This window comes from Drosophila obscura, unplaced genomic scaffold (assembly GCF_018151105.1).
Source record: "Drosophila obscura isolate BZ-5 IFL unplaced genomic scaffold, ASM1815110v1 contig_9, whole genome shotgun sequence".
In the NCBI taxonomy this organism is placed as follows: Eukaryota; Metazoa; Arthropoda; class Insecta; order Diptera; family Drosophilidae; genus Drosophila; species Drosophila obscura.
Window position 1 is genome coordinate 4,606,475 of NW_024542883.1, and position 24,211 is coordinate 4,630,685.

At 42.0% G+C, this 24,211-nt stretch overlaps 4 protein-coding genes across 5 annotated transcripts; 2 read left to right on the top strand and 2 right to left on the bottom strand.

Annotated features, from left to right (window-relative positions):
• The first annotated feature begins 225 nt into the window (after positions 1 to 225).
• LOC111069272 (phosphoglycerate kinase) lies at positions 226 to 24,170 on the top strand. 2 transcript variants are annotated; one of them, XM_022359252.2, is made up of 5 exons: positions 226 to 353; positions 22,349 to 22,406; positions 22,503 to 22,681; positions 22,734 to 22,842; positions 22,907 to 24,170. In XM_022359252.2, the coding sequence occupies exons 3-5, from the start codon at positions 22,518 to 22,520 to the stop codon at positions 23,984 to 23,986; spliced, it is 1,353 nt and encodes a 450-aa protein (XP_022214944.2). In that variant the 5' UTR covers positions 226 to 353; positions 22,349 to 22,406; positions 22,503 to 22,517; the 3' UTR covers positions 23,987 to 24,170. The 2 variants fall into 2 exon arrangements, with proteins under 2 accessions (XP_022214944.2, XP_022214945.2); XM_022359253.2 differs by lacking the exon at positions 226 to 353 and adding an exon at positions 11,443 to 11,492.
• On the bottom strand, positions 5,642 to 9,574 carry LOC111069274 (bacchus). The gene is made up of 4 exons (XM_022359255.1): positions 9,503 to 9,574; positions 8,568 to 8,941; positions 5,788 to 5,944; positions 5,642 to 5,719 (listed from the first exon to the last, which is right to left on the bottom strand). The coding sequence occupies exons 2-4, from the start codon at positions 8,805 to 8,807 to the stop codon at positions 5,670 to 5,672; spliced, it is 447 nt and encodes a 148-aa protein (XP_022214947.1). The 5' UTR covers positions 8,808 to 8,941; positions 9,503 to 9,574; the 3' UTR covers positions 5,642 to 5,669.
• On the top strand, positions 13,752 to 15,378 carry LOC111069273 (phosphoglycerate kinase). Its single transcript, XM_022359254.2, has 3 exons — positions 13,752 to 13,914; positions 13,992 to 14,936; positions 15,003 to 15,378. Exons 1-3 carry the CDS (start codon positions 13,853 to 13,855, stop codon positions 15,241 to 15,243), a joined length of 1,248 nt encoding a protein of 415 aa, XP_022214946.1. The 5' UTR covers positions 13,752 to 13,852; the 3' UTR covers positions 15,244 to 15,378.
• LOC111069271 (pre-mRNA-splicing factor CWC25 homolog) lies at positions 15,273 to 17,113 on the bottom strand. Its single transcript, XM_022359250.2, has 3 exons — positions 17,013 to 17,113; positions 16,734 to 16,956; positions 15,273 to 16,676 (listed from the first exon to the last, which is right to left on the bottom strand). Exons 1-3 carry the CDS (start codon positions 17,028 to 17,030, stop codon positions 15,394 to 15,396), a joined length of 1,524 nt encoding a protein of 507 aa, XP_022214942.2. The 5' UTR covers positions 17,031 to 17,113; the 3' UTR covers positions 15,273 to 15,393.
• Positions 24,171 to 24,211: the final 41 nt, after the last annotated feature.

Sequence of the window (24,211 nt, forward strand, 5' to 3'; positions counted from 1 at the left end):
CAATCGAACAGCTGTGTAATTTTCTGGTGCGGTTGATTTATATTTGTTTTCTGTTTAGTGAAGATTAGTAATTATGTATAAATAAAAACATGGCCCTATTACAAATAACCTAAATAAATTATAATAATACAATTAAATGGCTTACAAGAAATTAAATAAACAGCAGTTGTACCAACAAATATGTTTATTTATGGCGCAGCAAAAGCTAACTAGAATCTTTAATGTTATCAAAGGCTTAGTCTACCGAAGCCAGTCTTGATATTATTAATTACATCAAACTATCATCCTTTGAGAGTCCACAGTCTTGAGTTTAACCATCATCGGCTCCGGCAATACGTTTTGGAGGTGTTCAGGTAAGACCCGTAGATCCGGTAAGCAAGGACTTAATAAATCTGTTGTGTTATCTGCAAAAATTTCACAATTGTTATACGAAACAAATACTCATGGGCTCAAATGACAAGCCTTCCAGTTCCTCACCTAGAATGTATCTGAGAATTCGACTTTCAAATTCCAAAAGCGTAGGAAAACGATTTGGCTCAGAACGCATTGTGCAGAAGAAATCCTCAAGATGGTCCTGCGACAACCTGCTAGCTATCACGTATTCCATGTCATACTTTTCTGCCACATAACATCTCAAAAACTCTAGCGACGAATTGCTGATCAAAACGCCCTCTTGAAAGGGCCAACGCTTGGCTTTCGTCCCAGGTTTAATAGGGGTGGCCATCCAAGCCGACATTTGCTGTAGAACACTACACAGCATCAAGCTTGAGGTGGGCAATTTAGAGTTGAAGAGATGGAACCAGCTATCCACCATCCTAACAAACTCTGCTGCTTCCACGCCGTTACTCACATGTAGGCCAAGATCTAAGCAGCGCGTGATTGCAACAGCAGTGGTTTTGGACAGAAGCTGTGAGGCCAATTCAGTTTTCTTCCTTTCGGGGCCGCTGACACTCAGGTGCTCGTCTGTCACCTTCCAAATTGATGAATGATCCGAATGGGAAAAATGCTGCAGCGTTTCTTTAATGGCTCGGGCACCAATTACTTTCTCGCCCCACATAAGCCCACAGTCGAGGAAGTGATACCGTATGTCGTTTATGAGGTGCTGCACATCTGCAAACATGAAAACGGTCATGTCTGATTGAACTGGGTGCGGGAACCACGACTTCTCTAAAAGAGGAAATGAAACATCAGGTCACGTGTTACACATACCTTATTTTATAGTCTTACCAGGAGAGATCTTCAGCTGTGACCACAACTTAAAGTTCATTGGTCCCACATCACACACCACAGCCACTACAGTGTATCCTGCAATGTATATTCTTCGGATGAGCTCATTTATAATTTCTGCTGTCATGGATGTATTGTAATCAAAGTAGATTGGTTGCTTCCATGATTTTTTCAGGCCCTGCACCATCGCCACTTGGACATAGTTTTCTGGTGCCGAAACCGAACCTTCTGTCGACTTTGATTCGTTTTCTGAAGCAACTCTCATCTTGTCAAAAGAGAGGACGCAAATTGTATCATTCTCGTCTATGTCCACAGAATTGGACAATAGGTTGAGCACAAAATCCAATGTACCAGGATGTATCTTCACTGTCTGCGAACAGTTTCTTAAAGTGTGCTCGTCGGGGAGTGGAAATCCCTTCTTGCAGAGGTAGCGATATGCACGAGGTCCCACTGTGTGAAGGCAAACGGCGTAGGCAATGTCTTCCGGATTCCAACAGACTCGCTTGCCATCGGTCCGTAGCTGCCTGAGTTGCGAATTAGTGAATAATTTATCGAAGGACTTCATCATTGTACGAATTTGCTGAGTCTCCTGAGTGAGGCGTTTGTTTTCCCCCTGCAATTCATCTACTTCTAATTTCATTCGTAGCTTTTCCAGCACGTGGCCATCCTCGTTTCTGATAATGTAAGGCATATTTGAACGCTGAATAGCTCGGTGATATCCATTGGCTTTCAGTTCATTCGAACTAAAACCCGCACTTACTCTGTCTCAGAACTGACATCTGTAGCAGTGGACGCCGAAGAGTTAATGCGGATGCGCTTTGTAGCGTTGTCACTTTTACTGGCAATTAAACGTCTATGTGATTTCAGTTCTTGTTTTAATTTTCTGATTCTTGCCAATAGCGTGTTGCATTTTTTTTTATAGAAGTTCTCCGACTGTTTGCAATTAACACACATTGGCAATGAACTTGTGTCTTTGTCTCGGCTCTTTGGCTCGCCCAGTTTGGCCAATTTCATCTCTTTTGAATGTTCATCCAAATTTAAAGTGGGAATCGCTTGCCTTTTTAATTTTTTTGCCCCCAACCATTCGCTAGAGAAATGATTTTCGCATATGAAGAACATTTTTGTATCCTCCAGAGAAAGACCACATTTCTCGCGCCAAATTTCACCTAAATAACTATCTGCCGGAGGAAACTGAAACATTCTTAAAGTCGGATCGATGCAACTTGACTTGTTACATGCGTACACACAGCATTGAGGTCCGGATCCCTCGTTATTCTTTTTTGCGCTGATCATTTTATTAAATTTGTAAATATTCTAGAGGTGTTAAACCATCGAGGGCACTATCGATAGTATCGATGTTTTGCTGCTATACGCTACTATCGACGGTTTTGCGACTATGATATAAAATATATCACTGAAAAATATCGACATATTCGATATTTTTGATATTTTTTGTTTTTCAACATTTGTAATTAACACTAATTCCTGAAATTTAATTCCCATACAGAAAACACAACAATTTTTCATAACACATATCTTATTTATCTTTCTTCGTTTTCATATACATAGATATTTGTTAGTTGTTAAATTCTAATAAACTAAAAAATATTTAAGGAAGCATCCCAAATTCTTTGTTTAAGGATTTTAAAAATACCCTTTCTTTTATATGGCTGTCTGTCATGCCAATTGGTAAGCGGCAAGTTTAAGAATAATGACAATTCCTTTTGAGCCGGGTTTTTCAGAGGTTTTTGGATTGGAATTGAGCGAATATGTGACTGAAGGAAGCTTTCATTGACATCTTTTGTAACTTTGTAACGTTATTCAAAAATTAATTAGTAATATTCATTAATATTATTTTTTTTTAAATAGCTAATACAATCTTAAAGAAAATATCCGCACCCTCTTAATCAAAATAAAAAAAATACAAAATTGTATTTAAGAGCCTGTTTACACTACGGCTGAGTTATTGAGCTATTGCGTTTTTGGGCAAAATTCAGTTTTTTTGTAATAGGTTTAGCAAAATAATACTTTTAGCCAATTTTATCATTAGAATCGAGATTTTTGTAGACCTATTTGCCTTTACAGGAACTTCTAGACTTCTGGAAGGAAAAAAATAATGGTTTTCATGGTGTACGGAAGAACTCTCACATAACAATTCATGAAACGTAGCCCCAAATATTTTCTGTCCATATTAATAATTTGGTTGATATATAAAATGTTTTTAAAAACACGTAGAACGTGCTGTTGTCAAAACTCAACTCAATAGCTCGAGTTTGTGCCAGTGTAGACGCCAATTCTGAGTTATTGAGTTAGCTCAACAATCTATAGGAAACTCACGTCAGTGTAAATAGGCTATTACAGTCGGCGATTTTAACCATATGTATGAATGTACATAAGTACACCGTGTAAAAGCTGGCAGCAGATATTTTTCAGTTAAAAAGAAATTGGTTGAGTAATTGTTTCCCTACATATGTACATATATATGTACATATGTATATCACCGCTACCGTAATACGAAAGACTTTAAAAACCAGTATGGTCAACGCTCTATGTATATGCAACCCAGGGAATTGAGAGGAGAGGGATGGATCACATGTGTACCAGGAGGGAATAAATAAAGAATCAATGAATTATGTACCCATAAGCGGTCCCTACCCAAACAACCCCTACATATCCCAGTTAGGGGTTCTTTTTCCCCATATAAGCCAGGGGGTATTTCCCGTCCGGCTTCCCAATTGAAACAAACTTTTTATTGGAATTTGAGAAATACCAACGGAGGGATGTACAAGCACGAATATGGGTTTCGCTTTTACGTAATTACAATAATTTATTTCATCGTTCAAAAATTCTTAATATTCTTCTCTTCCTTTTTGAGTGGTTCTGTTTGCTGCCTTTCACTACTACTGGTTGTTTATTGATTTTATTCTTGATGTTCTAATTTGCAGATCTAATGCAGATACATACATATGTATGTATGTATATAATAAGTATTTACAAAAACGCTTAATTCTTCAACATTCATTGTCTGTGGTATCGGTATCAAATGGCATACATATGTTTGATTACACTGAGTATTCAATTCAATTTTGTATTCAACTTAAGCTTAAAGCACTTAAGTGCCTCTTGCAGTAGGATCTGGGTCAGTGGGTGTGTGTGTCGGTAGTACTAGGAGATATTGGGTAGGTTGGTTGGGGTTGGGTTTGTTGGGGGTCGGATCGTATTGGCGGCGTAGAAGTAAAAGTGCAGACTTTGATTGACCAACTGAGCGCACTCCTTTGTCAAATATCAGTCGTTATATTTTCAGAACTTGGTATTATTGCATGTATGTATATATATGTATGTTATTTTCAGTAGGCGCCCTCACTAATAGATATACGTACGAGTATGTAACATTAAAAGTTTATTCTTGTCCATATTTCGATTCTCGAGTTTGTTTATACAATTTACAAATGAATTGGGTTTATCGTTATTCGATTTGCTCAACAAAATGTAAACCCTCGTTTAATACTGACATAAATACTTAAAATTAGTCATGGCTTAGGGCTAAATGCTGAAACGAAACAAAAGAAGCCTTTCCGAAGCTCCCCGGTTGGGGACCCCGAACAGATCTCAATCTTCCCGTTGCTCGAACGCGCCCTAGATCGAAAAACCCACACAATCGCGTCGTCACTCCCCCTTGTGGGTGCGTGGCTGCGTACCGTTTGTCGTTGTCGGTGTATGTGTGGATGTTGTTGATGGCCGCAGAGGGAGCAAAATGTTTGAAACCATATGTAAAACTTGAGTGTCGAAGTGTGTCGAAATATGCTTTCAATAGTGCCTCGATTTAATCAAATACAATTTTTATGTTTTATTTGTTTTGTATTTAATTGCATTTGCTGTTTCTTTTCAATTGTGTATTTTTGTCTCTTTCATTCTTTCATAAATGTAACGTCTAATTTTAATAATGAGTTTTTTATTATGTGTGGTTTTTGTTTGTGTGTGTTGTATATAGATTTACGCTTCTTCATGTTCAATCTTTGTATATTTGTTTTAAGCATAAACTTCTATAAATTATGACTTATACATAAAGGAAAGAAAGATTTTGGTTTAGTTTTTTGTGGATTTCTTGTCGTATTTGTATATAGTGGGGATGATTACTTTTCTGTTCGTTCTTTTCGTATAGATCGCCATATACGAACATTTCTCAATTACAATTTTTGCGGTTTTGTATTTTTTTATAAAAAAAGTACACATAAAATACAATTAAAATAAAGTAAGAAATAAAAATTATTCCTTAAACATAAAAATTATATACTTTTGCGATTTTTTTGTGTTTTTCTTTTGTCGTTTGTTCTTGTTGTTTATTTTCTGGTTGCTTTTCTTATTTGTTTTTGCTTGTAACTTTTATTTATTATTAATTTAAATTGTTTGTTTGTTTTGTTGTATTTTTGACTACATTATTATTACGCTTGATCGTCCGAGCCGGAACCATCGTCATTATCATCATCATCGTCTGTTCGATAGGAAATTGAAGATTAGTTAAAATTTAAGGGTTAGAGTCCCGTCTATATAAAGACCTACCATCACATTCAATGTCATCCTCCTCACCATCATAGGGTATGTCGTATTCGTCGCTCTCGATTTCACTGTCGCCCTCGATGATTTCTTCCAGAGCCTCCTCCTCGTCAGAGTCGCCGTCGGCGGCCTTCTTGGCCTTCTTTGATTCGGCGGATTTGGCCTGGAAAAAGAGAGGAGAGGAATGAGCATAATGGTTCTGAATCGGATTCTGGTCCTGTGCGCCCAACTCAAACCCACACATCTCCTTGATCAAGGGCAAAGCAAAAGCTCCATCAAATGCGCCCTCACACACTATACATGGCCATAAAAAGTATATTTTCAGCCCACAAAACGGGAAACCTCTTCGCTTCGCTTCCCTTCTCTTTTTTTTAGTCTTCTGCCAGAGCAGCGGGAAAATCGTTATTTTCGCCGTAAAAAAACATTTGAAAAATGCGCGCGCCAATGTAATTCGCTGCAAGCACGCACACGGCAAGCAAGTTATAGAGAAAGAGAGAGAAGAGTAAGAGAGCAGGAAATTACAAGTGCACTCTCTTTTACATACTCCTATATATCTTCCTCCTCTCTATGTTCTATGTGTACGTGTGTAATATATAGAGGAAAAAAACAATAAGGCAAGCAGCGACGCTGGCATCAAAGAAGCACATGTATCCATATCCGTGAGATACGACAGCCAAGCTAATGAGAGAGAGAGAGAGAGAGGAAAAGATAGAGAGCCAAAAAGAGAGAAATACTGCCAAAGAGAGCGTCCAGCAGCGCTGACGAGGCAGAACTGTACCTGAGAACACGCGTCACGACAAAGTTGCATGAATGAATGTCTCTACACACACACACACACACACGCACCCTCAGCTGCTGCAGAAGAGTGCGCTAGCGTCGCCGCCGCCGTCTGCCTCTCTGTCAGCGTCGCATGCGTGGGTTCACGTTCGTTAAGCAGCAGCCAACCAACAACAAGCCCCCGTCCATAAGCTGTCCCCATCTCCAAAAAAAAAACCCGTAGTACATATATTTACTAGACGAAGCCGACTGTTACAATGTGGATAGCTGCGGTAAAGTGTGCATAATATGTGCCTCCTATCCCCACATTTCCCCACTCATATGAGAAAAACATACATACACAAGTCACGAGACTGAGCACTTGAGAAATGTGCAATACAAAATAAATAGATAAAATGGGATGAAACAGGGTCATCAAGGATATTTGTATGTAGAGGGGATAATTTCAACAAGGATTTTTGTGGGAAATTATTTATCCGACCGACTGTTGGTGGGGCATATTGACTTTATCTACCTGTATGGTTTTCCATTCTCTAATATTTTCTTTCCAAAACAAAACAGTTCATTCAAATCTAAAAGGATATGTAAACAACACTACCAACGCCTAACACCTAATCGCAATGGTGATACTTTGTAATCACCCGAACTTAATTTATATAATGTCAAAAGGGCAGTTTGACACCCTGTACAGGCCTTGTTTTATGTACGCATCGCCATGTACCAAAATAAATACGCATAAAAGGGAGAGGGGAAAAAAGTGAAAGATAAATGTAAGCACAAACATGGGAGTATATGTGTGTATACATAACAAATTACGAGAGAGAGAGAGAGAAGTAGATAGCGCGAGAGAGATAGAGGCGCATAAACGATGAGAGAGCGAGAGAGAACCGTTACTGTACATTTTGGTTTCGAGTTCGAGTCAAATCGTTTGATTTGCCAATTTATAGTGATACCTCATGGCTTTTATTTTTATCAGAAATGTGCTTTTCGATTATGGCCCCAAAATGGGGGAATGGAAGAATGGAATGTGACAGACAGTACAAAATAAGTTTAAATACCTCGCGCTCCCAGTCGCCGGCCGGCGAGAGAGACAGAGAGAGAGAGAGAGAGTACTGTTATTGTTCTTGCGGCGTTGCCAATATTTTTTGCAAACGCAATAAATGCAGTGCCCCCGATGATGAATAAGGCCAAGTGTGCAAATAATGAAGTGTTATTGCATCTATTGTTCCGAATCCAACACAGAGACGATGACAGGCAGTGTAGGTGTGTTGCAAGGCCGCCTTACAAGTTATCTATGTACATATCTCTCTTACTCTATGTATCTTTGTTTCGCTCTCATTCTCGGTTAAGCTTTTTGCGTCTTTCCTTTGAACACGTCAATGTTAATGACCTGTTCTAGTATTCATCTGATTTGGTTAAGTTTATTAAAAATACATTAGCGCACGCTCTCGCTCGGGAGCGAGACCTCTCTATCTGAGCCATAACTGTACCGTAACTGCATCATCAGTGGCGTTGTCGAGTGGTGTGTATGGGCCCTCTAACCTCGATTTGAACCCAACAACAATAATCTTTGATTACCGACCGACAATCATCTTGGTTAATCGTAAACAACGCTCTCTTTCTCGCTCTCTTTATATATATGTATATTCTCTCTCTCATTCGTTGGTATATAAGGGACGGAACTGAGAACAAGCTCTCTGCGCGCTCTCCCGCTCTCTGAAGCAGCGTTTGAAATCGGAAAACGTGTGTATATCTATTTCCAAAATTTTTCTTCGTTTTGTAATATTCAAAAAGTGGAACTCACGAATTCGAATGAATCACTTGGTACCGTGGAATTTGAACGCGTAAACAAAAATCAACGGCAATCGATAAGGCGATCGATAGCGATAGCGACAGGAGGAGTGAAGTGTTGGGAAGCGCACAAACGGAATACGTGAAACTGTACGATGAAGATGATCATGATCTCCTCTACACGTAAATGGAGCTCACTGGTGGATGGGGGTACTTACTTCTGCTGGCCTCTTGGTGCCTTTCACTGATTCCTTAGCGGGGGCGGCAGCGGCAGCATCCTCGCCGTCCTTTGCCGTACCGTTATCAGCGGCCGCGTCGCCAGCGGCATCGGCTGCTGCCTTATCCTCGCTGGCTGCCTTGGCTTTGAGATCGTCCTTCACCGCGGCGACATCGTCCTTGACGGCCACCTTTTCGACGGCAACATCACCGTTATTCTGTTGTTCTGTGGCTGCAGACATTTTGTTTCTGGATGTTTTTTGTAGTTTTTTGAAAAACTTTTTTGTTTATGTTAGATAACGCTTAACGGTTATATGGGCTTTAGCTGAATGATTGATGCTCCTTGTGTGTATACTCCGTTTATTTCTTTTTATTGCTGTATTCGGAAAATGTGGGTTGTTGACAAAAATTAGCGCAAAATAGTCAGGGGAGAAAACGAGAACCGCACCGCACGAGAACACAAACACAGTGTTTGGATTTGTGGTACGTCCAGTGTATTTAAGCAGCGGAAGAGAAGCGGTGACACGACACAGATACAAATCGCACACACACACACAAACACGTTGGCACTCTCGCTCTCGTTTTCTCTAGCCCTCTCTCGCTTGCTTTCTTTCTGGCCGGCTTATCACACGGTCGGTTGGCTGTTGCCTCTCTCCCTCGTAATACACTGAAGAAAAACCTCTGCGGCATCTGTACAGCCGCAGTCGACAGCAACGTAGAGAGAAGGCAACAACAACAGAGTTGGCGTTCAAGCAATCGAGAGATTTTTCAAATATTTTGCAATAATTTTTGATCAAGTATTATTATAAAGAGTATTTGCAGTGCAGGAGTAATCCAAATACAGATAGTATTCATCTTGCATGGAAGAAGGATACTACTACTACTACTGCTGACTGCTTGGTATTCTGTCTTTGGGTATATTTTATGTTTTGCTGACCACGATATGTACCCGTTGAAGTCTCGAACAAGAATGAACATACTCGCGCGGCAGCGTTTACAAATCGCCGCCAGCTTCTTCTTCACAAAAAGTTGCGCCCCCGATATTTTCGCCCATTTCTCAGATACCTTTATTCAGATCGGATCCGAAACAGATCGAGAGGCTACCTCAAACGATCCCCTTAATTTTGGTATTTTTCCGAAGGCGATACGATCAAAATTATATCCGGAATTGACAAAATGAGTGGGTTTCTTGATTAATTCCATACAAAATCTGCTTGGGTTCCGTGAGTACAGTCGCCGGCACGTTTGGCGCTAAATTTGAAAATTGCCGGCCGATGTAGTTGGCGAACTATAGGGCGGCATGGATTGGGGGTGTGGTGCAGTCGTTCCGTTGCTCCGACGGTCCGTTGGAATCGCCAGTTGACGCGTGCGTGAGACCGACCGTTTGTCCGTCGCTCCCCTTTCTTGTTGTTGCTCATGAGAAGTGTTGCTGCAGTGCTGTTGATGCAGATGTGTGTGGAACGCCTTATACCGGGCGGGGCGGGCGGTTGGCGGTGCTTGTATTTATAGAGTGGACCAGCGTGGGCCGGAATATGCTCGCGTATTGGGGTCAATTGATTAGCAATGTGAGTGGAGTGGAGGAAGAAGGTGCTCGGGCAGCAGTCTATTTTTGGGGCCTATTGATTCGTACACCTCAAGACACACCCAGGACTTGGCTGGAGAAAAGTCTGGGATAACCCCAAAAACTTTCCAGGTTCAAATGGCTTTATTGAAACCCCATCATCGCTTATAAACTTAATTTTGAACATGGTCCACCCTTAGTTTGTTCTGATGTGCCATTTCTTCCGTTGATCCCGCATTTGTGGTTCGACAATTTGCTGGCTCTGTTCGTTACACGAACCATGTTGGTTCAGGAATTGGCTGATGAGCTATTGCCATTGTAGTCGTTCGGTCCGTACGAATTGCCGTGTCTCAGCCATTACACCTGGTATCCAAACAAAACAGGGGTATATTGCGTTTGTATAGATACAGGCACATACATATGTACATATGTACAACTATCTGGGCATTCAAGGAAAAGGCATATTTGTACGAGTATGTGCGTGTTTCTGTTAATTTAAGTATGAATGTACATATTTATCTAAATACATATGTTGAAAACATACTATCTAGAGCTGGGAGAACCTAGAGTTGGTAACTGATGATTTATTCGAAATTTTGTCACGCGAATCTAAAAGATTTACATTTTTTGCCATTCAATTTGTCGCCTTGTTTGCATGTGTGTATTACTAATGCTGATAATGGAGTAAAATTAACAAATTCTCTGCTGAATTCATATTACAAACGGATACTGGGTATCAAAAGGTCGGGGCTCTCGCTTGAAGCATTCTTGTTTTTCAGCTATTTTCGTGCATAAGCAACAATAAATACAAATGTACATATATACATATGTATGTATGTATGTATGTAGCTATAGTTCGTAATCTGAATAATACGGGAGACGACAGAGCAGCCGTCCGTCAGCTCGCTAATTAAAAGCGGCGAACCTGTTCGTCCGCTCACGTTGAAGGCATTCGTGGTAAACACCTGTAATCGTGGGACAATCATTGAGTTATCATATTTAAGCAGCAGCGCCGCAAGCAGCCGCGACAAACAGCTCTGACTCTTGGCTGCCTTTGGGCTTGAATTTTGACGATAAGCCGATTTGCGTCTTCGTTTTGCAAGCCGCTACGCGGTGTGGTGCTCCGCGCGGTCTCAACTCGTACGAGTAGTACCCATTGTAGTAATACGGCATGGCGTTCGTGGAGCATTCGCGCATTGTTACGATATGAGTCGGGGGCTCTCATCAGCCGTGTGGGGGCGTTTGACGGAAAGTCCTTGGACAATAGAGCAGGCCGCGGTCGTACCTGCGGTTAACAAGCTGTTGCATCTAGAATCAAGAGGACCTCGCAAAGTTACCGGCACTGTTTGACCGGTAATATCCCAAGGTTAGTCCGTGATTCAAAATGGAGGATCATGCGCGATAAAAAAGGTGGCAATCGCGGATAGCCAGGCAGGCAGGAAGTTGTTTATAGACCTTTCCAGAAGGGTCCTGTTTCCACGAATACCAACATCTGCGATTCGGTATACGCTATAAAAATCTCGCTGCCTCAAAGTTCGTCCATAACCTAACCCAAGATTTCTGCTTAGTTCAGTTCAGAATCTCCTTCATTACAAATACAAATGTACATATTGCGTCATAAAATTTTTTTGTAGCAAAGAGGTGTGAACAAATCTTAATGCAAACAATCGATACCTGTCCACTCATGTGTATCTATGTATGAACATATGTACATGCATACATGCATACTTACTCGTACATGCCACTGACACCCTAGCATGTAGTACTCATGGCGTTAAGTTTTCTTTTCAGCTTGCGCTGCTAATAGATCTGTAATAGATCCAAGATACCGGGGTAATATGAGGGGATACTTATTATCTCCCATAAATTGGTATACTCGTGTGTTTGAAGCTGCATCATACTTGTAGGTCATGCTGTACCGCATAGCGATTGCTGTTCTCGCTTTTGGAACCGTGAACGTTCACTTAAGGTAAATGAAATCGTTCTGGAGAACAGCATGGAACAGGTTTACAGCTCGCTTTGAGCGGCTGTTAGAATGATAGGCGATTCGCTTGGCCGAGTGGCCCGGGACGGACCAATGGAAGACATTCATCTCCGGTCTCGGGTCGCGTTTGGCTGGCGTGTGCTAATGTTTCCACACGAGTGCGGCGATTAGTCCGATACGATACCCAGCTGCCCAGCTGTCCTACGTCAACCGGGCACTTCACACGCAATTATTAAAATTAAATTTACCAGCCCCATTGTCTTCGATTTCCAATACAACCCGTACTCGTACCTGAGGATGGGGCTGGGACTGGACGGAATGGTATAGAATCGTCAGGGCTCACATCCCATTGTGAGAGTGTCCTTTGCGGCGGGCCTGCACTTATGACGTTTCTATGGGTTGATGGGGAAACGAGATGGAGATGGTAGACCATCCCGTCGTTCACATTCTTCCACCGATGGTGCAGTGCTGTGGTTGAAATGCTTTGAATAGGCCCACGCTACGCTTTACTCTGCTCTCCTCTCTTCCTCTGTTCCCCTCTTTATCTCATCCACTCTCTTACCCAATCGCCGTTGTTGCCATCTGCGTCATGCATTTTGCTGCACTGGGAACATTCGGTGGGTGATGGTGGTGGTCTTGCAGGAGGCGGTGGGTGATGTCTCGTGGTGGTTGTTGCTTGAACTGTCCGCCGAAGAGACCGGTGGCAGAGAGTGTCAGCGAGTGAGCGGCGCATGAATGAATCATTGGGGAAGAATCATTGGCAGTGCCCGCAAGTGTGCGAGTGTGTTTGCGTGCCTCTGTGGTGCATCTGTGTGTGCCGGGGCATCTGTTTGTACATGACTGTGGTCTCTGAACAGTCCAAATAAAACTGTGTGCCCAATCGCCCAGAGCAGAGAGTCCATTTATTTATGTATGAATGTGCATACTATACACTCTCTTGGATGCTCGAATTCGTTATTTGGCTTGGGTGAACATCATTTATTTATTCAATAACTACAGATGCTCATCGGCGCGGCATTCCCAACCAAGGCATAATGGGATTATAAAAGTAAGAAATGAATCCACAATATGGTCATATGTATAATCGATTTATAATTATTTATTTATTTAATTATTTATAATTAAATATTAAAGATTGTACAAAAATTGACTGTGGATTCTTTCAAATGAAACCGCCTAATGCTATAGCGGTATTTCACAACACTGGGTCAAGCGGCAGAGTTGCATTGGCATAAATTTTCACAGATATACATACATTGCATTAGTACCTGCAGGTAATATTTGATTATCATATGCACATTGCTTTATAGTGCATTTGGATTAGCTCCCCAATGATGTTATTTCGAGTAAAAAGTTAATTTTTAAAAGCTTTCAAATCAACCGGCTCTTTCTAGCGCCTGCGCTCAGCACTGGCTGGAAACCATTTTGCAACACTGATTGGCGCATTTCGGTACGAATTTGTTTAACTATTTATTCAGATACAACATAGTCGAATAAGAATGTAGTCTTTGGCCGTTCTGATTAGTATATCTGTACCCTGACATGCGTAGCCTTTCTTAAAGCTGGCTGATATGGAGCCGTTACAGCCGCAACATGCAACCCTAATCAACCGACCCACCAATGACCTTGCGCTGACATTGCCGCACAGCAGCTGTGAATGAAGAGAAAAGAGCGAACATTCGCCAAGCCAGTTGTCAAAAGTGTACCAGAAGTTGTTTGCACGCTCCAAAAAAATTATTAAAATGGCCTTTAATAAGCTGAGCATTGAGAACCTGGACTTGGAGGGCAAGCGGGTGTTGATGCGGTAATTGTGGAACATATATGGTCCTGTGTCTGCCAACCAGGTTGCATAAACCTCCGTTTCGTTCTCTTCCCCTGCAGAGTGGACTTCAATGTGCCCATCAAGGATGGAAAGATCACGAGCAACCAGCGCATTGTCGCTGCTTTGGACAGCATAAAGCTGGCCCTGTCCAAGAAGGCCAAGTCCGTGGTGCTGATGTCCCACCTGGGTCGTCCCGATGGCAACAAGAACATCAAGTACACGCTGGCGCCCGTTGCCGACGAGCTGAAGAAGTTGCTCGGACAGGATGTTAAATTCCTCAGCGACTGTGTGGGCAATGAGGTGGAGGCCGCTTGCAAGGATCCCGCGCCAGGTTCGGTTATTCTGCTCGAGAACGTGCGCTTTTACGTGGAGGAGGAGGGCAAGGGCTTGGACGCCAGCGGCGGCAAAGTAAAGGCCGATCCCGCCAAGGTCAAGGAGTTCCGTAGTAGTCTGGCCAAGTTGGGCGATGTCTACGTCAATGATGCCTTCGGCACTGCCCATCGCGCCCACAGCTCCATGATGGGCGATGGCTTCGAGAAGCGTGCTGCTGGCTTGCTGCTCAACAAGGAGCTCAAGTACTTTTCGCAGGCCCTGGACAAGCCCCCAAATCCCTTCCTGGCCATCCTAGGTGGCGCCAAGGTTGCCGATAAGATCCAGCTGATCGAGAACTTGCTTGACAAGGTCAATGAGATGATCATTGGCGGCGGCATGGCGTTCACCTTCCTCAAGGTCCTCAACAACATGAAGATCGGCGGTTCCCTGTTCGACGAGGAGGGTTCCAAGATTGTTCAGAACCTAGTGGACAAGGCCAAGAAGAACAACGTCAAGCTGCACTTGCCCGTGGACTTTGTCTGTGGTGACAAGTTCGCTGAGAACGCAGCCGTCAGCGAGGCCACCGTCGAGAGTGGTATTCCCGACGGACACATGGGTCTGGATGTGGGACCCAAGACCCGTGAGCTGTTTGCGGCACCTGTGGCACGCGCCAAATTGATTGTCTGGAACGGGTTAGTGTTTCAATTGTGAATTACAATTTCATTCTACAATTTTTAACCCTTCAATCTGTGGCACAGACCTCCCGGCGTGTTCGAGTTCCCCAACTTCGCCAATGGCACAAAGACCATCATGGACGGCGTTGTGGCGGCCACTAAGAACGGCACTGTCTCCATCATCGGTGGCGGCGACACAGCCTCGTGCTGCGCCAAATGGAACACTGAAGCTCTCGTTTCGCACGTCTCCACCGGTGGCGGTGCCTCCCTGGAGCTGCTGGAGGGTAAGACACTGCCCGGCGTGGCCGCTCTCTCCAACGCCTAAACTCGAATGGAAATCACACTCTTCGAAAATGAATGTTGATCGCGTCGTTTATCTTGTAAGACTCACAAACAGAAAGTTGCATAATTTTGTTTCAACATGAAATGCATATGAAATAAAGGAATATTATTTAGCTTACTTCTACTTTGGTTTCTACTTTCGTGCAAAGTTTGTATCCATGGCGGAGGAGGTGCGCTGTATATTGTTGAGATTGGCCCGTATGCGATCCCCAATCGAGTTGTGATTGGAAATGGCCTTCTTCACCTCCTTGTTGATGAACTCCTTATCAAAGTCGCGCTCCCTGTTCTGCGCTTCTTCCCTGGCATACGCCTCGCGGTGCTTTCGCACGGCTTGGGTGCGGTCGGCCTCTCGCCATGTGGCATTGTCCATCATCTCTCGCAGACGAGCCTCACGATCGGCTTCGCTGAGCTTGGGTTTTCCGGCGTTGCGCTTAGGGGGTGAAGGTCGTTTTGGTGCCGGGCTGGGGCTGGGGCTGCGGCGGCGACGGATTGAACTTCGGTCTCTGCTGTCATCTGTTCGACCTGGGTGATCCCTGCTGCGATCAGTGTGTTTCTTGTTTCGGTCTCTTTGATCTCGCTCCCTACGTGGGCGTGGGTGCCCTCTTTCTGGGCTTCTTCGACGTTGTGTCTGCTGCTCTCGTCGTGGGCTGCGGCTGCGGCTGCTGCTGCCACCACGATGTGCTCTCGGTTCCTCTGGACTGTTGCTTCTCCGCTTTTCCCTGAGCCTTAAGCTCCCATTCCGGTCATCCCTTCTCCTGTGCTCAGAATACCTTCTGCGGGCCCGCTCATCGGTGCTGTTTTCGTTGCTACTGTCGCTGCTTTTGCGTCTCGACTTTTTGCTCTTCTTCCTCTTTGTCGCAATGTCCAGCTGCTTGGATATCGTCCGATACTTTGCGTCCAATAGCTTGTCCAGTTTCAAGTCCTCATTCCCCGCGTCACCCTTCAGCTTGCTGACTTGCCGTGCCAGCTTTCGGTCCAAGTCCTCGTCGCTTTCGCTGCTGCTCGATTCATCGCTGGACTTCTTGCTATTTTTCTTTTTTTTTGACTTTTTACTCTTTTTTGTTTTTTTTTCTTTAGCGGCTTTCAGATCCTGCTCTGTCTTGAGAATACGATGAATTTCCTTCAGTTTGACTGGATTCTCTAGAAGCTTTCGTCGCGATTCCATTTCGCGCTGCTTGATGAGCATCAGAGGGTCCTCCATGGTCTTGCGCTGCATGTCGACCTGCTCCGTGGACTGCAGGTTGCGGTACGATCGTATGGAAAAGGGCACACACTCGTGCTCGACATGATTGATGGAATGTTTGACGCCCACATTGTCGTGCTCCTGTCGACGCTCCTCGGCTTGCAGCGTTTCAAATGATTTGTCAATCTTACGGCCCAGCAGGTACTCTTCGCGGTTGATCAGCTCCGTGCTGTCTGTAACATTGTAAAAACATTGTATAAATTTCGCTACTTTTCATGTGACGGACTCACTTTTGTACATCCATTCCAGCTTTGCCTCGCCGGGGGCTCCTCCACTGCCGGCCAGCACACCAGAGCTCTCGCCAAGGCGCCTCAGCTCTTCCCGGTCCCGCTCTTCGTGGATTTCCTTCCGTAGATCTTGCAATTTCCTCTCTTCCATCTTAGCCTGTTCCTCTGCTTTCCAAACCCTCTCCTGGTTTTTCATCGTGTGTGGATGCCATGATTTCTTCAAGTTCTGTGCGAGAATTCCGATGATTCTTGGCCGGTCCCATATAAAGGGGCACTACTTACCAGATCACCACCACCCATTTTTGTGCAATATTTATGTTTTTACTGCAAAACAAATTAATAAAACGTAGAGGTGTCAAACCATCGAGGGCACTATCGATAGTATCGATATTTTACTGCTAGTCTCTACTATCGACGGTTTTGCGACTATCATGATATTATCGAGCTACAGTCGTTGTGCTTTTGATATGTTTGGATTGGCTGCTATAAAATACGAAGACAAATTTGTAAACAAATCGACAGGTGGCATCTAATTTTTACAATGGACAAGTTCCTAAAAGGTTTCAATGGTGTTTTAATAATTATTAGAGCTATCACGATAGTATCGATTGTTTTAAAAACGACGTTGATATTCCTCGATATTGATATTCCGTTTAATATTACCAGCTAGCTGGGACTCTCAGCCCTAAACAAATAATTTTATCCGATAGATACATACATTTTTTAAGAGATTGGCAAGTTTTCAGAAGTCCTTTTTATTGGATTATTTACATATTAAGGTTCAAACAAAAACAGCATAAAACGAATTTGTCGTCGTTTTGTGGCGCTGCCAGACTCGTGCAATTCGTAGTTGCTGCGGGCTGCCATACCGTGATATTTTGTGATATGAAATTCGACAATTTTGATATTCAGTTTAATATTAAAACTGAAATACAAATAATTTTATCCGATAGATACATAAATTTCCTTCAGGATTGGTTAGTTTTTAGAACTCTTTTTCATTGGATTGTTTACATATTAAGGTTCAAACAAAACCGGCCAAAGCATAAAACTTAAATGTTGACTAAATGTTACGTCAGTGTTGCTGGTCAACCAAGTATCTTCTATGCGTATGTACTTTTGTATACCTTATTTCTTTCAATGGGTGTGAAAAGTTTTCTTCCAAGCTCCATTGAAACATTATTTATGATTTTATCCTAGATTGACATGTTTTTTAACTATAAATGCACATGTTTGTGTTTTATATATACATTTATCCCGGTTCTGATACCTATTATTGGAACCCGTGATATGCCAAATTTCGTTAATATCTCTGAAACAGAGACTGAGTAGTTTCTGCATTAATTGGATCCTGAAATTACAAACAATATCTCAAGTCCATAATATCCATTTTCCCACAGTATGCCGGATTGTTGCTCGTTCCGTGCCAAAGTTGCACAACAATGCTGCTACTTCATTTCCCCATGTTGCTGAAATTTTTCCCATACAAATCAAATGTATCATACGGGAACGCGTATGGAATGACGCAACAAGCACAATGAATCTTTATTCCATACGAGTTCCCGTAAGATACATTTGATTTTGAATGTGGAAAATTTGCCAGTACCAGTATACCAAAACCACGAAAAATTGAGTTTGGCGGTCAATTTGAAATGTGTCTTAATATTTGGAAAAATCAAAGCTATATTCACTTGATTTGTTTTTTGCGAGTGACCTCTAGAAAAACCATCAGCAAAAAATCGAGAACCAGTAAAACCAGTTAAATAACAAAAAAAAAAAATTAATAAATCCGGCGATCAAACGAGACTTAACCCACTTAACACCCCTCTATTTAAAATGTTGAGCACCCTTTGTTAAACCGCGGAAAATAATACTGTTTGTAAAGGCTCATTGTAGCTCCATCCTCGTCTTTACTTACAAAACAAAAATGACCACCGACCACTTTCACCTGTAATTCGTTAAATATGTTAAAGTTACATAAATTTCGTGGAAATATTAAATAACGTTATATTTTATTGATTGAAATCGTATTCCATGATTTTGATATTCAGTTTAATATTACTAGCTAGTTAGCCTTCTCAGCCCTAAACAAATAATTTAATCCGATAGATACATCAATTTTGTAAAAGATTGGCTAGTTTTCAGAAGTCCTTTTTATTGCATTATTTACATAAAAAGGTTCAAAATGTTCTATTCGTATGGGTTTTTGTATACCATATTTCCTTTAATTGATGTTAAATTTGTTGTTCCAATGTACAGTTGAAAATCAGGTGATTTGCTGATTCAGTTATATTACATTTTGGACATAGGTCAGAACTAACTAATTTACATTAAAAAACAAAACAAAAAACGTTGTCATAAGTATGATTAATCATGATTCGACTTAGGAGTCTCATATCCTGAGCGTTCCATCTAACCTTCTTGTGCCAGGGTTCCCTCGGTACATTTGGAAATAAATCAAAGAAAAAACCACCAGACAAGGAAGAAGCCTCCTTGTAGTGGTCATTCCATAAGGCGAACACTTTTTTCTTGATCTCTCGACATGCTTCACCTACACATTAGGTTCAGCCTAACAAAAACCCCATTTGAGATGGCAGATTCGTTTATTGGGATACCGGCCATGCCAGCAAGTTGTGAATATTAGCCACTGGATAGGCATCTGACTATCCGTAAATATTTATAATTTAGTTAGTCTTTTTTCTGTTTACATCAATAATACCCATACTCACTTTACTATCAATAATTGAAGCATCACTTGCAAAGATATGGTACTTTACATAGCAACAACTTCTTCTTTACGTACATATTTGTTTATATTAAAGGGGTAACTATGTAGATGCAGTCTTTTATTTGCGGTGAAAGTCATTGCTGGTTTGGTAATTTCAAAAATTGCTACTATCGTGTAAGTCGAATTTACTGATTGATAGCAGGTGTAAGTTATGTAAAGATCGTAGCTTGGAGTCTTTGATCTCAAAAGCTCTTTGGCAGCTAAAAACATTGCTCTGAAGTTCGGGGGCATTTCACCCGCCAACGCAAAAAGCACATGCTTTGGAGTATCTGGTGTTATCTGGTATCTGGTGCGGAGGCTTGTCTCGAATAAAGTTTCCCAAAGTTACCTTTATTTAGGTTTGTCATGGTGGTCGACGCATCAGCTTTTTATCTAATGTGAGCTTTAAATATATGTATCTGTGGCAACTTGAGGTCTTAGGCCACTCTTAATATTGGTGGCCATTTGCAACAGTTTCATGCCAACCCCAGATTCTTTCCTTATTATTTCTACATGTTTCTTGTCAGACAAACTCGATGTGATTATTCTCCACAGAAACTTTATTTCCCTGACATCAGGGAAACTTTGCAGATTCATAACGATATTTACATTCGTTTTTTTGAATGGTGTCAAAGCCATAACCGAACACTTTGTTGGATTCAGGCTATGCCCTAGATATCCACAAAAGGAGCTGAAAACTGTCGATTTTGCCTTGTAATTTTGTTTGCAGCTTCAAAAAAAAGTGGGGTTGGCTGACAAGATTATGAAATCATCATCAAATTGAAAAATCTTGATGTCGTTGTGCTCAATTTGATGTTACCGAAGAGTATACTGATTGAAAAGAACTGGCGACAGACAGCTTCCCTGTGGCAGACCATTTGTAACCTTCTCAATCTCGTAACCTAATTGCAAAAACCTTAATGACCAAAAATTTAGAATTCATAGTATAATTTAGTTAGGAACTTTTATCCACAACATAATTTTTCCTAGGAAGGCCAAATTTACACAGTTATATGTCGAGGCAAGCAACTATTATTTTCTTATTTTGCCGTTTGAGGCAGTGAACGGTTGACAAAAGATCGTTTATACACATGGAAGCACTTTTCTTTTTCCTAAAGGACCACCTAAAGGACAATAACTTGTTCTTTTCCACAAACTCAGACAATCTATTTTTAACCATGCCGTTTACAGATTACGCAAGAACTGAGATTAACGATATTGGTCTGAAGTTATCGATGTCATCTAGGGGTTTACCAAATTTTGGAATCGGACAAATCTTAATGATACGCCACGCAGCTATCATATGACTCATTAAAACAAGACAAGAGTTTTTGTATTACTCCTTGCGAGAGAGATGCTAGCATTTCATATGTGATCCTTTCAATGTCACCAGCCGTTGATCTTTTATTTTTAATAACCTCACTTAATTCCTTCATAGAAAATGCTTGTGTACTCTGCGAGTTAGCCAAGCTATTAGGAACAGTTGCAGTTAACTCTGTTTGTAGAATTTGATTGCTCAGAAAGTCTAAATATTCTCTTTTATTGGATAGAGACCACTCTTGCGTCTGAGATTTCCCTAGACCTTAAAGATTTCTAAAAAATTTCCAAGATTTCCTAGACGAAGGGCTCTGATTACTTTGGAGGCCTGTTTTCCAAGATGTGTGGCTGCCTCCAATCCTTGTAGGACGGACATGCCAGTCAAAAAGCAAATCAGAGTTTCTAAAAGTCAAATCCAAAACTGAACCCGACACCAGATTTAGAGACTCTTTAAAGGTTAGGCTTTAAACCAGCATTTAAGGAAACATCTTCTATGAAACGATCTTTGAAATTGGTCATACTTTTAATGTCTGATTTTAAGTCGTCTAGATTCTAGAAGTACATTTGGCTCACAATAGGCTGAAGCTATCGTGAGATTTCGATATGAAATAGTTGCTTGTATAATTGATATGTCAGATGTAGCAATGAAAGGAATTTTTTTGCCTGCATAATTGCCAGCTCTAAGTTTTTCAGCGGCTTTAAAGTTTAAAATGCCTCTAAATGTGGGATCATCTCCATGGGAGAAGATCTCAGAAAGACACGAAAAATCAAAATCTTCATTATTAAGCAGAAACTTTGTCATTTTTATTTGCTTTGAGCGATAGAATGTTATACTGGAAAAGTTGAGCATATATATCAGCAAACGTTACATCCCACTTGACTGGGTATTGGAATTTATGTTCTGAAGTGTCATGAGTATAAGATGGTAATGAGAAATGATTGAAATTTTGTTGAGGGGTAACTAAAGTGTTTTTTACTCTCGAGGTGTACTAATAGTACTATCGGTTACTATTTATGATATTGTTTACAAGCTCGTTTTTATCTTTGTCTCCGGCATCTTCAATGGTAGAGCAGGAAAAGCATTTTCATTTTGGGATAATAAATCAAATCGATTATTTATCGAGTAGTGGGATGTCACTTCTTTCCTCGACAATTTCTTTACACACATAATTTTCATTATTTTTTCCTCAAGTGCCCATTTTGGACATAGGTTCTTATCACGAGCCGTGTGACAATTTGGAGATGTGCACTCCGGCGCACCACAACGCTTGTTTTCTTTCCACGCTCGTGAACCGTGACCAATACGTCCACAGTTAAAACATTGTTTAATATTTCGTCAGCCACTTTCACAATCTGCTTTACCAAAACTTTCAGTTCACAAGACTCACATTAATGCTTTAATAAAATTTTAGTCCTTCAATTTATTTATTATTTATTTAAAAAGCTCGATTAAACAAACAACCGGCTAGTTTTCCGTGTTGATATTTTTAATTTTGCACCAAAGTTTTGTTCATTCCTTTTTTATTTTTATCAGAGCGAGAGCAAAACACATCAAACCACCTTCAAGACACAACAGGAAGTCGATTCCAAAGGTAAAACATCTAAATTTATTAAAACAAAAACTGAAATTAACATTTTTCGATTGTTCTTTGCCGATATATCGATTTACTTTTCGTTTTATTTCAAAGTACATCAAAACGAAAATGAAAATTTTTGGTCTTGGGCGTCAGGTTGGAGCCTGGAGTCTTCTCAAATTTAAATTTGTTCGACCTTATAGCAGCAAAAACAAATGCGGAGACGCTGGAAAGCCACCAAAGAAGCTGAGCCTGAAGAACGTTGACGTGGCAGGCAAACGTGTCTTCATGAGGTAAGGATTCTTCAGTGTGGAATTTCCTTATTCATGGGCCCCTCTTTTACAGGGTGGACTTCAATGTTCCCATGAAGGACGGCCAAATAACTAACAATCAGCGCATAGTCGCAGCTCTGCCCAGCATCAAATATGCCCTGGACAAAAAGTGCAAGTCTCTGGTGAGTAGATCTCCATCTGGGCACCAATGTCCACATCCATTAGCGTTCACAATTACCCAATCAGGTATTGGCTTCGCATTTGGGTCGTCCGGATGGGAAAAAAAATAAAAAATTCACACTCGAACCGGTGGCAAAAGAGCTGCAGAAGGTGCTGGGAAGACCGGTGTGCTTTCTCGATGACTGCGTAGGGGAGCATACCCTAGATGCGGTGAAGAATCCTCCTGAGGGTAGCGTCCTACTGCTGGAGAATCTTCGCTTCTACGCCGAGGAGACGGGTAGCAGTAAGGATAAGAACAAAAAGAAGATCAAGGCTGATCCCGAGAAGGTTAAGCAGTTTCGGAACAAGTTGGCGCAGCTCGGCGAGATCTTTGTGAATGATGCCTTTGGCACTGCCCATCGTGCCCATAGCTCCATGATGGGCGAGGGCTACAAAGTGCGAGCGGCCGGGTTTCTGATGGACAAGGAGCTAGAATACTTTGCCAAGGCGCTTCAAGAACCGGTCAAGCCGTTCCTGGCCATTCTGGGGGGAGCAAAGATCGCCGACAAAATCCCCCTAATCAGCAACCTTCTCAATAATGTTTCAGTCATGATTGTGGCAGGTGGCATGTCCTTTACATTTCTTAAAACCCTCAACTCCATGGAGATTGGCAAGTCGTTGTTCGACGAGAAAGGTGCTGCTATGGTGCCCGAAATAATGGCAAAAGCGAAGGAGAAAAAGGTCAATATAATCCTACCCGTGGACTTTGTTTGCGCCAACAAAATCGACAAGAACCCGGAAAGAATCGAGTCCGTGGATGCGAAGCAGGGTATTCCCAAGGATATGATGGGTCTTGATGTTGGCAAGACATCCATTGAAATATTTACCGGAGCCATTTGTGCTTCCAAGACGATTGTTTGGAACGGTCCCCCGGGCCTATTCGAGAACGACAACTTCGCCAATGGCACCAGAGCCATGTTGGAAGCGGTCATCGGGGCCACGGCACGGGGCGCCACCACCATCGTTGGCGGTGGAGATACGGCCACGGCCTGCAAGCAGTTTGGTGGTGACGACAAAGTGTCGCACGTCTCCACGGGCGGTGGTGCTTCACTGGAGCTGCTCGAGGGAAAGGTTCTGCCTGGCGTGGCAGCCCTCTCCGATGCCTAGATGCAGGGCAGAAGGTATGACTAGCTACGACAGGATCAATGCATCTGTTTGGCTGCACGTACTTTTCTATGTTCCAGCTCTAGCTCCTCCAGCCAATGTAATTATTTGTGAGGTTTTTCTTTAGAATTGGTACTTGCTTTCCATTTCTTTTGTTGTTCATTGTTAATATAAAAATAAAATGGGAGTGAGGAAGGTTCATCCGGACATGGCATCCCTAGGTTCCAA